Genomic DNA, 12,347 nt, shown 5'->3' with positions numbered 1-12,347 from the left:
TAATTTGGTAAAAGTGCTCTCAAATAAATAGTCTTTAGAAAAAAATATGTACAATTAAATTTTAAAACAAAAGTGAATGCATTCGATAAGAGTGAAACATTATGTTGGAATAATATTATGCTTGTTAAGTGTTGAGGGATGATCTTCTTTATGAGTGAGAAAAGAAGTATGGAAGTGAATATTAAAATATATTTATTTGATTCCCTTTAAATGTTGATGTCTTCAACCTAATGGAAGATAGAAATGAAATTAACCTAGCTCAGAATGCACATTCTTCCATACAGAATTGTGTGTTCCTTCTCTCTCTCCCTGCTCACTCGGTGAGAACTCACAAGTTATCAGTGAGCCTTACATATATGAGATTTCTAGATCTCCAGCATTGACTCTTTGTAACTAACTTTCCCATCAATTTGTAGTTTTAATTTTGGATTTGTTTTGCCGAATGGGAGAAACGGTGGTCATGCAGAGCAGGAAGCGGAGATTCCAAAGAGAATAATCAAACACACTATTTTGCTTCTGCTTTCTGGCTTTTCGTAGTCTATCAGTTTTGGATTTTTTAAATTAATTGGGCAGAAATAAAATATTCGATCCCTTCTGCACTTACTCAGTACTCACATGCTTCATCACTCAGCGGTTAGTCGGCGAAAGGTATCACAAACCTACCTTTGTCAATGTTGCTTTATTGCATCAGCTTGGAACTGTGTCTATGATTTTGTTCTTCAATTTCACTTATTTATTATAATTATTTCACATTTTATATATATATTAGGTTCAACGGTGGAAGTGCTCCTTGTGGTGAGGAAAGGATCGAGATTGAAAAAAGTTGTGACCTTTATGGGGAAATTGAGCTTCTGAGAGCACCATGTGATAGTCCCAGGCAGGAATCTAATTCTTTTATTTTCCTTGACGTTTTTCATTGAGGATTGGAGAAGTAAAGTGAATGGAGGTTGGGGAGATGGATGGAAAAGAGCCACAAGTTGAGGTTCCTTTGGTACCTGCCACCCTTATTAAGCCTGTTCCTCTAAAACCAGTGCCGATCTACACGCCCGGGGTGATTAACCAAATGGGTTATCATGCAAATGGAGCAGTTGCATGTGTTGAATTTTCAATTGGCCAGGAGAAATTGTGTAGGTCAGATATTAGGTCAGATATTGGGTCAGACGTCGCTCGTGACAGTGGCAAAACTGGCGAACATACAGCTTCTGATGCTTCTTCCAGCTTCAGCAAACTCGGGTTTTGTGAACATTTGTTCGCGGTTGAGGCTGAATCGAGGAACTCCAGTGTGACAAAAGGGACTAATGAAGGATTCAACAATCCATTTGTCCCTTCTTTCATCCTTGACAATATTCAGGACCCTCAGGGTAAGTCCTATATGTTATCCTTGCTACTCTTCGTGTGTGATAATTTTATTAGATTTTCCCCTCCACTTCTCTCTGGAACTCTGCACCAATTATTATCGTACTAAGTACAACACTGATGGTGACATAGGGCAATAAAAAAATGAGTAACAGCTAGAGTGAGCGGATACCCGGTAAAATAGAATGGGATCATCCTTGAAAGTTATCATCCTTGAAAATATGATGCTCTGTAACATTCATCAAACCTGCACAGCAAGCACAACACCCACCAATTTTCTTATAAGTTTCTGCTTTAATTTCCTTTTATTACTTGGTCTATTAGGGATTATATTGCTCTTACACTTTGCATACTCTCTTTTGAGACAGAAACATACATTGCTTGCTGTAGCAACAGAATTTCACAGGATACCCCATTTACACTTGACAATGCGGACAAAGAAAGCAGACAAATAGCATCAATGCAAATCAATATGGAAGAAAATGATCCAGGTGGGGAAGAGAGAAATGGCCCTGCCAGTAAGCTTGACAGTAATGTACTGCCAAGCAGCAAAGAACTCTGTGACCCTATCATGGAATTCGCTGCTATTTCTTCACCATTCAAGGAGAATCAAAACCAGGATAAGGGAAGCAATCTTGATACTAATCTTAATAAAACACCACAACCAAAACCAAGGAGAAGAAAACACCGTCCCAAGGTCATCAAAGAAGGCAAACCCAAAAGAACTCAGAAGCCTGTTACCCCAAAGCCTGTTCAATCAAAAGGAAACCCAACTGTGAAGAGGAAATATGTGAGAAAGAATGCATTGACCAAGACTTCTCCAACGGAAGTGACTAGCGAATTGACAAAAGAAATGCCTGAAACTGCCAAAACGTCTTGTAGAAGGGTCATAAATTTTGACATGGGAGCAAGAGATGAAAGTTCTGCTGGCATAGAAAACATAACTGCACTGTTGGGAAAAGAAAATGGCATGAATGTAGGCCTTGCAGATGATCTGAACTCTTCTGTGAAGCAGGCGTCAAACAGTTACACATCAATACCAGAAGACACGCAAGCCCAAAATACATGTACTTCGGGAAGAAAAGGCTCAGGGACAAAACCAGCTGCAAAGAGGAAGTATGTGAGAAGGAAAGGAGTGAGCATGACTTCTGCTCCTGCAGCAGAAATTACTAAAGGGATGCCCCAGTCCACCCAAATGCCATGTACAGAGTTTAGAAATTTTGATGAAATAACCAGAGATCAAAGGTGTGAAGTCAAAGAGCATGCAACAGTATGTACTGGTAGTGAAATTGGTGTAATCATGCAGGAAATGAATGCAGGCCTAGCAAACTATTTAAACACTTCCATTACCCAGCCAACAAACGATTGCATGTCTTTAGCAGAAGACTCACGAGCCCTAAATACATCTTCAGGAAGAAAATGCTCTGTGACAGAACCAGAGGAAAACTCAGCTGTTAAGAAGAATACAAGGAAAAAGGTGAATTCGACTTCTCTAACAGAAGTGGCTGGAGAAATGATTACAGAAAATGTGCCTGGATCAGCCCAAGAGAATCCAATTATCATTCCAGGCAGTGAAATTGGTGTAGCCATGCAGGATACTAATGTAGGTCTTGCCTATGATCTTAACACTGACATGAAGCTGGCATCAAACTCTTACGTGTCATTACCAGAAGAAACACAAGCCACAAATACATCTTCAAGAAAAAAGAGATCTGGGACAAAGCCAAACGAAAACCCAACTGCCAAAAGGAAGTATGTGAGAAAGAAACGGGTGAAGACATCTGCTCCTCCAATTGAAGTACCAGGAGAATTGACTAGAGAAAACATGTCAGTATCTCCTATTCCTTCAGAAATAACAGGATTGACTGAAACAGTGATAGTTCATTCTAACAATATGTCATGGAGGCCTTCAAAATCTGACATGGGAACTAGAGATGTAAGGTATGTACGGAGAGAAAATTTACATTTGCACATGGGAAAGGAAAATGTGGTGTTAGAGGAAACAAAAGTAGGTCTCAAGTGTAATCAAGACCCATGGATGAACGCAACATTAACTAATTGCAATCCATTACCTGACAGAATGCAACAACTTGGTACATCTCCTGGAGCTACACATCTTAGTACATCTCTTTCAAAATACACCCACCTTGGGGCAACGGCTTGGGATGGAAACATCAGTAATAGTCAAAGTTCAACCATGAGGTTACAAATGGATGGTACAAAGAGGAAATATTCTAGTAGCTTTAGTCATGCTGATGACAGCAGCATGAATCTGATTGGAGCACATTTTAATGGATTGTTATCATACAAGAATAGCTGCTACCTTCAGTTTCCAAACATACAGAAGAAAAGGAGAACTGGAAAAGGGAAAACTTCTGGCACGTACAACAAATCTGTGACTGCAACAAAAGTCCAACAGGCATACCCTCAGAAAGATGCTCTAGGACATCCTTATGCATCACGCCCTAGCTGCTGGAATTATGGATCTGGATATAATACGACAGCGGTCCCAGTCATTAGTGAATTTGCTGAAAATTTTATTGATAATACTAAAGCATTTATGTTGTCTTTGAAAAGGCTGGAAGAAAGGTCTCAAACCTCTAATTGTGGTTCTGGTTCTCCAACCAGAATTAGAAACGGTGATACTGAACCAAATTATAATACAAAACAAGTACGGATACCTGCCAGAGAAACATTTAGGGATGCAAAAAGACCTCAAACATGCATTGATGCTTTAATCGCAGATACACCTACATCACTGCCAAAAAAGAAACGGAATAGAAAGAAAAAAGTCATTTCCAGTTCAGCACATTCTAGCACAAACGGGATGCTACATAATTTTACATTGGGGAAGCCATCAGGTTTGAACTAAATCCTTATTTTTGTGTCAATAACATTATAAATCTGAGAGGACAAATAATTCCACCATAAAATTTTTTGCATTACAGATGTTGCTTCCGAAGTACTGTGGAAAACAATGAGCTATGTTGATGCATTAACACTGCAGTTTAGACGACTAAACATAAACACAGAAGCCAGAGACCTCGCACTTGTTCTGTATAAACAGCCAAATCGAAAGCAAAACAGCCTTATCCGTGGAGATGGGGCCATTGTTCCCCTTCAAATCAAGAAACAGCATCTACGACCAAAGGTTGACCTTGATGATGAGACCGATAGAGTGTGGAAGCTTTTGTTGCTTGATATAAACAGTCCTGGAATTGATGGAACAGATGAAGATAGAGCCAAATGGTGGGAAGAAGAGCGGAATGTGTTCCGAGGACGAGCAGACTCATTTATTGCACGGATGCATCTTGTACAAGGTATCATGTTTGACATTATTCACCTTTGATACACCTCTAGCAAGGCACCAACTTACATGTGATCAATGAAGTGAAAGAAATTAGAAAAAGATGCAAGGCAAGACTACATCTTAAAAGAGTAGTAAACACCATCTGATCGACCTACGTTTCATAAATGTGAACCAAAATGTTGAAGATAAACCCCACCTCCAACAACTATAACAAGAATAGTCATCTTAGACCACCACAACCATGAATTTTGAAATGATTATATCTGAACTACCTAGGTTAGTAATGATATAACAAGAAGGATGGATGGCCATTCTCCTTTTAAAAAATTTAAGTACCTAAACTTCGGTGGTTATCCACGGGGTTTTTTCCAGGAATTCATTAAAGGCAATAAACTTGTAAGAGTAAGACAGATAATAGCATAATGAGAATCTGAAATGAGTATCTTCAGCATCTCTTTGTAACAAATGATCATAGACAGTACCTGCTATTTCATCATAGTGCAACGTAAAATGAGTATCTGAAATATTTGTTCGGGTGTGGTATACATAAATCTCAATGACTTCACCTAATTTGACTAAGACATATATAGCAGTCACCGAAATAGCATAATGAAACCACACTCCCGGGATGTTACTGCTTTGAAGAGAATAAAATAATTGCAATTTTATCTTGAAAGAAAGACTATGCAGAAAATCTCTACACCATCAACAATCAACAACTTCATCCTATAAGAGTTTCTTCAATTGCATAAAAGAGTTCATATACTAATATATATCATAATCAACAGGAGACAGACGATTTTCTCGATGGAAAGGATCAGTTGTGGATTCAGTGATTGGAGTTTTCCTCACCCAGAATGTCTCTGACCATCTTTCCAGGTATAAGCATTACAAGCTTAATTTTGGTGCATTTATAAACTTGATGTCATGCGACAGTAACAATTTCTATTCTCTGTTGACAGCTCTGCTTTCATGTCCCTTGCTGCTCGATTTCCAAAAAATTTAGGTAGCATGTACAAAGCACACCAGGCAGAAGACACAAGGCTGGAACCACAAGTGCGTGTAGTGGAACCAGAAGAAGGAACTGAATGGAATGTAAAATTATTGAATCAATCTGTTTATGACCAGAGTTCTTTGACGACAGATATAGTTGAGCGTTCTGCAGAAAAAGAAGCCATCAACAGCAATGATTCATGTGGAACTACCAGCAGTGCAATTAGTCTGTCAGATGAATCAAACTCCAGATTGTCAGTATCATCTCAACAAAATATTAAGGAACAGTGTAGTCCAATGGGAAGTGGACTATATTGTTCCACAATTGAGGAAGGAGAAGAAAAATCATGTGATGATGATAGGAAAGAGTTGATTGATATAGTTTCATCCCAAGGCTCTGTCATTTCATCTCAAATTTCTGGAGATTTTTCAAATGATCAAAATCCTGAGAAAATAGGAGCATGTTCAGATAGCAACTCGGAAGTAGAAGTTCTATCGAAAACAGCAAAGTACAACCATTATGATAGTAACACTTCTTTCAGTAAACTCCTCGAAATGGTTAGTTCAACCAAGTTTTATGAAGATAACAATCAGAAAAGCAAATCAAATCAGAACTTAAGAGATGCATATGATCAATCTTTATGCAGGCAGCATGACACCCCAAAAGAAAGCTTGCAAAAGTCAAGTGTTACTCATGGCTCTTCAGAAGCATCCATTAACCTGTCCCATGACTGCTTTGATCCTTTCAAAACCAAATCATCAAGTGACTTCTTGATGAAAAAGGATGATAATGGCATGAACAGATCTAGTTCTCAAACAACAGAACCTGCCAGCCAGGTTGCAATTACTCTTTCTCAAACTATCGTGTCTCAAGTCCATCCTCAGGAACAAAGCAATCACCAGCAACAAAGCTTTTTCAATTTCAACAGTCCTGGACAAACTCAAGATCTTATGCAGAAAGAAAGGGGATCAGATCTTGGCAAGCACAAAAATGCCACGAGGATTGGAGCCAATGAGATAAGTTCTGCCCCATTAAAAGTAAAGACCAAGGTTCAAGGAAAAGTTCAAAAGGATGATTTTAACTGGGATAGTTTAAGAATAGAAGCACAAGCTAAGGCTGGGAAAAGAGAAAAGACAGAAAACACCATGGATTCTTTAGATTGGGATGCTGTGAGATGTGTAGATGTCAATGAAATTGCCAAGACCATCAAAGAACGGGGTATGAACAACAGGCTTGCAGAACGGATTCAGGTAGAAACAAATACCATGAAATGCTACTTATAACTTTCTTGACAGACACCCTAAGAATGCAGCTTATAGTACATGATACACTGTGCAGAATTTCCTGAATCGCCTGGTTGAAGAACATGGAAGCATTGACCTTGAATGGCTGAGAGATGTTCCACCAGACAAAGCAAAGTAAGTCCAGTGGTTAATTAAACTACCTAATGAAATGCTATTTCTCATACAATAAAATCAGCTTTTATTGACTCTAGTTGGTGAAACCAACATCCTGAACTCTGTCCATTCACTAGTAAAACACACACAAGTGATGATACTTTTTTTCCAGTGAGGCAATATATCCATAATAAAATTGATTTACACATACAGAGAATACTTGCTCAGTGTAAAAGGATTGGGATTGAAAAGTGTGGAATGTGTGCGGCTTTTAACACTGCACCACCTTGCCTTCCCGGTAAGTTGAAATAAGTTTGTGCAATTACTGGAATATGGAATAAATCTGATAAATTACTGACATATAACAGGTAGACACAAATGTTGGACGAATAGCAGTACGACTGGGGTGGGTACCTCTGCAGCCACTGCCTGAAACACTGCAGTTGCATCTCCTAGAATTGTGAGTACCACATAAATGATGAGGCATTTGTTCTATTGAGAAGAAAACTAACATCATTGCCTTATGTAGGTACCCAGTGTTGGAATCAATACAGAAATACCTCTGGCCCCGACTGTGCAAGCTAGATCAAAAAACACTGTATAGAGTTTGTTTTTAAATTACTGTAGCGAAATAACATACGACTAAATTCTCTGTTTCGGATGTTTGGCAAGGTATATTGATTCCTCTTGTTTGTTTATCTTATGTTATTTTGTAATATGTTGCAGATATGAGCTACATTATCAGATGATTACATTTGGAAAGGTATATTACATTTTCTCAAGATACTGACTGTACTTAACCAAAGCCCATTATGACAAAGACAAAAACTGCAATGAATGCAGGTCTTCTGTACAAAAAGCAAACCAAATTGTAATGCATGCCCAATGAGAGGAGAATGTAGACATTTTGCTAGTGCATTTGCAAGGTATGTATACGTACTACTAAATTCTTTGCAAACTTTAGCACTCTCGGAGGCGCTGCAAGTATTTATATTTAGCAATATAGACAAGGAACTTGACAGACAGAATTCTTGGAGGTTCATATAAAAATTGTAATACTCACCAACTCGTTAAATAAAAGTATCTTTGCACTCTATCTTTGTTACAATGGGTTAATAAAGAAATGTTTACTTAAGTAACAGTTGGAAATTATCTCAATGCCACACAGAAGCCAATAATATGCATGCATTGCAAGTTATTATAGATTAATTACAAATAAACAATATTGTATGCAGTGCAAGGCTTGCACTGCCTGGACCAGAGCAGAAGACTATAGTTAGCACAGTTGGAAATAGTGTGATTGACCAGAAGCCATCTGAAACCATCAGTCAGTTGCACTTGCCTCCCCCTGAGAACACAACCCAAGGAGAAGAAATTCAACTAACAGAAGTGTGCAGGCCATTGGAATCAAAATCAGAGATAAATATTTGTCACCCTTTCATTGAAGAGCCAACAACTCCAGAACCAGAATGCTCCCAAGTATCACAAATTGATATAGAGGATACTTTCTATGAGGATTCATGTGAAATTCCTACCATCAAGCTTAACATAGAAGAGTTCACTCTGAATTTACAAAATTACATGCAAGAAAAGATGGAACTCCAAGAAGGTGAAATGTCAAAGGCGTTGGTTGCTTTGAATCCAGAAGCTGCTTCAATTCCTATGCCCAAGCTAAAGAATGTGAGCCGATTACGAACAGAGCACTGTGTGTAAGTAAAATAACAAACTCATCTCCAATTGCATAACATTGAAAGCACAGATGAAATTGCATAATAGTCACCTCAAAAGCAAGACCAGCTATTAGTAATTACATGCCCGGAATTATAATCCAGCGATATTCTAAGATGAGTGTAATAAGAATCTTGCATGTAAGATATCCAGAGTTTAGAATGCATCACAATCACTGTACTCCAGCAGTCAAATTCTAACAATATATACTGGTTGTGTTTACTTTTACAGTTATGAACTCCCAGATACACATCCTCTTCTGCAAGGGGTTAGTTATTGCTGCATCTGTTAATCAAAGCTATGTTTTGTCCTGTCTGCCCCATCTTTTATTAACTACTTATGCATTACAGTGGGACACACGAGAGCCTGATGATCCAGGCAAATACCTTCTTGCTATATGGACTCCAGGTAGGCAAATAACAACTTCACTACTTTGCCTCCTTCCAGATGAATTTAGATACTCTGTCTAGCATTTTTCTGCTTCATGCATCAGCACAATACGTTACATCTCAAATTTTAAAATACATATTTTCTTTCAGCTTTCTTGTGTCTCTTAGCTAATTTTCTCGAATAAATTTTACATCAGGTGAAACAGCAAATTCTATACAGCCACCAGAAAGCAAATGCAGCTCCCGAGAAGAATATGGCCAACTCTGTAATGAGAAGGAATGTTTTTCATGCAACAGTTTCCGAGAAGCTAATTCACAGATAGTTAGAGGGACACTCTTGGTATTACTGCTTGTCAAAATCATTATTTTATTAACCATATTAGCGTAATAATTTGTATACAGTAGTGAGGGCAGGGGAGGGAACATCTGCATAGAATTCAAGCACGATAGTAGACTGACTTGAGTTCATGATAAATATGAACAGATACCATGTCGAACAGCTATGCGGGGAAGTTTTCCACTGAATGGCACCTATTTCCAGGTCAATGAGGTAAGATAATGTGCAATTTTTAGATTACTAAATCTCTTTTCCTCCTCTTGTACTTATTTATTGAAATATAAGATAGTACCAACTCGTATGATTTGCGCCAGGTATTTGCTGACCACGAGTCTAGTCTTAACCCAATCAGTGTGCCCCGAAGTTGGATCTGGAACCTAAATAGACGAACAGTATATTTTGGAACCTCCGTACCAACAATATTTAAAGGTAAAGACTTTAGAATTCATAGTAATATATTACGATTTCAAGACTATACATCAAACAATGAAGTTGAATACATGATTTTTGCCAATCAGGTTTAACAACTCAAGAAATTCAACAATGCTTTTGGAGAGGTATGATTTAATACAGAATGTAATCCTGCTTTGTTAATCGAATATCCTACTATAGCTAGTTTTTTATAGGGTTGATTAAGATCAATAATTTGCACTTTTTAGACTATAGAATCAAAGGACTAAATAAACGCACTTCCTACCACATAGTTCGTCCAAATAAATTCTAAAACTTTAGTTGACAATAAATAGTTTGTCATAACAAGATCAAAAGACAAATAGCAAACCAACCAAAATATATCTTAGTTTCATAACCAAAGGGAAAGATATGAAACAACCTAATTAGGAGTAAATTATTATTGTAACAGAGAGCGACTTGTTTCTTATCTTAATCTAACCCAGATGCATTTTGGGCCTAATGAAGTCTAATTGACAACTTGCACTGTTTGCCACTTGAGTGTACTTGGGTATCAAAACTCCTTATGCCATAGCAGTCCACTAAACCCACTTCGTCTGATGATTTTAGCAACTATGTTTCCGTATTTTCTAGTCATTGCATTGTCGGTCTTCTATTATTCATATCCTCTTCTCCTAGTAGAAGATTCATGCGCTTTCCGGCGTGCATTACCACTAATACTCATACATATTAGAACACTTCCAACGTCTGTTTCTCTTTTCACATATTGTTTTACAAACGCGGTTATCGTATTCGCATACCCTTCTTTATATGACACTACTGGTTTGTTTGTGCTAAAATAAGGTGATTGCTAAAAAGTAATTTCTTTTCTAGTAATTCTTATATTCGAATATAACATAAATTAATGCGTGCCGTTTCTTGTAAAAGAACATTCTCTTCTACCGCATTTACATTTTTTATAAACAACTCCAACTTGGTTGTTGAAAAGCGTAACACTACTATGGTAATAAGTGGTTATTTTATTAAATGGAATTTTTTTCTAAAAAACCTTAAACAAACACTTCAATATAAATATGATGTACTACTTTGTAATACAAATTACAAGAACTTTTAGAACTTCAATAATGATAGCACAAGTGTCCTAAAAAAAATGTTTTCTTTAATATATTAAAATTTACAATATATAAATTATATTATGATCAAAATTCGTAATAGATAACTATTTTATTATATGAATTATATTTTTGGATTTATAATGAATAATGTAAGTTATAATGGTTATTTTCAATTATTACAAAATCATTTTAAAAAGTCCATTAAAGATATGGATCAGAGTGTAGATTGAAAATATTAGTAGCTAAGTAGTTTGAGATGGTTGAGAACTATAATCGCAGAGTGGTGTGCGAAATGCACATATGGACGAAGAGAGAAAATACTGTGAAAACATCATTGAAAAATTAAAGAAAATGTAAGCAGCACTATTCAAATTGTGATTTCTATAACTAATGGAAGTATATTAATTAGAAAAGAAAAGGAAAATGAATTATTATGAACCGTCTATCCTAATTTGGAGGAACCATGTTATAGCTGAATAGAAAAGCAGGTATCCAGATAACATAACCTATCTGAAAATGCTTTGCAGGTTATGTCTGCGTGCGGGGATTTGACAGGGAAACACGAGCACCCCGTCCTCTGATGGCTAGACTACATTTCCCAGCTAGCAAGTTGGCTAAGACTAAAGAGAAGAACTTAAAGGGATCGACTTCCGCAAAATCACGAGGAATGAAATCAAATGTAGAACAGCCGGAATTGATTTCTAACAGTAGCAACTTTTAATGGAAGGGAAGAAACTTCAGACAAATCAGTATTACGCATCCCATAGTGTGTTGACCGGTAGCATGTATAAAATGACGAAGTCATTATTTAATTTAACTTTGAGTTCTTTCTATCGTGCTCAGAGACTGAGCAGTTTTTCCAGATTAGGACCCCCAATAATGTCTGGTGGTAGCACTTAGGCTCTAGTTTCTTGTTTCCAGAAAAAAAAATCACATGATGTGGATTGTGAGCCATGTAATGCTGCTATACGAGATTAACTGGGATACTTGCGTAACAGCACAGTACCTTTCACCCCAACTACTGCTTAAGGTACTTACGAATTCTAGATTTGAATGTCATGCCCCTCTCTTCACCAGTGGTGCGCGTACACTTAATCAGATTATAACGTGAGTTCTATTATCATGATACAATGACAACAGCTAAAAGGCCTATTTCGCTAAGTGAAGGTGCCCAACTATATGGATTAATACAAAGTACAACTAAAACTCAGTGATATTTACACTGGAGCTCTTCCAAAATTATGATTCCTATTGGCAACGGAAACGAATCCTAATTCAAAAACTGGAAACAGAAAATTGTCTTCCAACAA

General features: G+C 37.2%; 1 protein-coding gene across 1 annotated transcript; it reads left to right on the top strand.

The window, feature by feature from the left end:
- The first annotated feature begins 208 nt into the window (after nucleotides 1-208).
- Nucleotides 209-12,110, top strand: LOC124832606 (DNA glycosylase/AP lyase ROS1-like). The gene is given in 21 exon segments (XM_047306854.2): nucleotides 209-648; nucleotides 770-1,361; nucleotides 1,725-4,217; nucleotides 4,305-4,676; nucleotides 5,455-5,545; nucleotides 5,629-6,910; nucleotides 6,999-7,078; nucleotides 7,271-7,355; nucleotides 7,426-7,517; nucleotides 7,587-7,655; nucleotides 7,784-7,820; nucleotides 7,901-7,983; nucleotides 8,293-8,766; nucleotides 9,017-9,053; nucleotides 9,136-9,193; nucleotides 9,372-9,514; nucleotides 9,659-9,724; nucleotides 9,826-9,940; nucleotides 10,030-10,068; nucleotides 11,565-11,749; nucleotides 11,751-12,110. Coding segments are annotated over 20 exon segments (6,276 nt in total). The 5' UTR covers nucleotides 209-648; nucleotides 770-940; the 3' UTR covers nucleotides 11,805-12,110.
- The last annotated feature ends 237 nt before the right edge of the window (nucleotides 12,111-12,347 follow it).

Source organism: Vigna umbellata, chromosome 8 (assembly GCF_029865625.1).
Source record: "Vigna umbellata cultivar VRB3 chromosome 8, Vumbellata_1.0, whole genome shotgun sequence".
Lineage (NCBI taxonomy): Eukaryota > Viridiplantae > Streptophyta > Magnoliopsida > Fabales > Fabaceae > Vigna > Vigna umbellata.
Note: the sequence above shows the minus strand (reverse complement) of the source record. Positions and strands in the feature narration are given on the sequence as shown.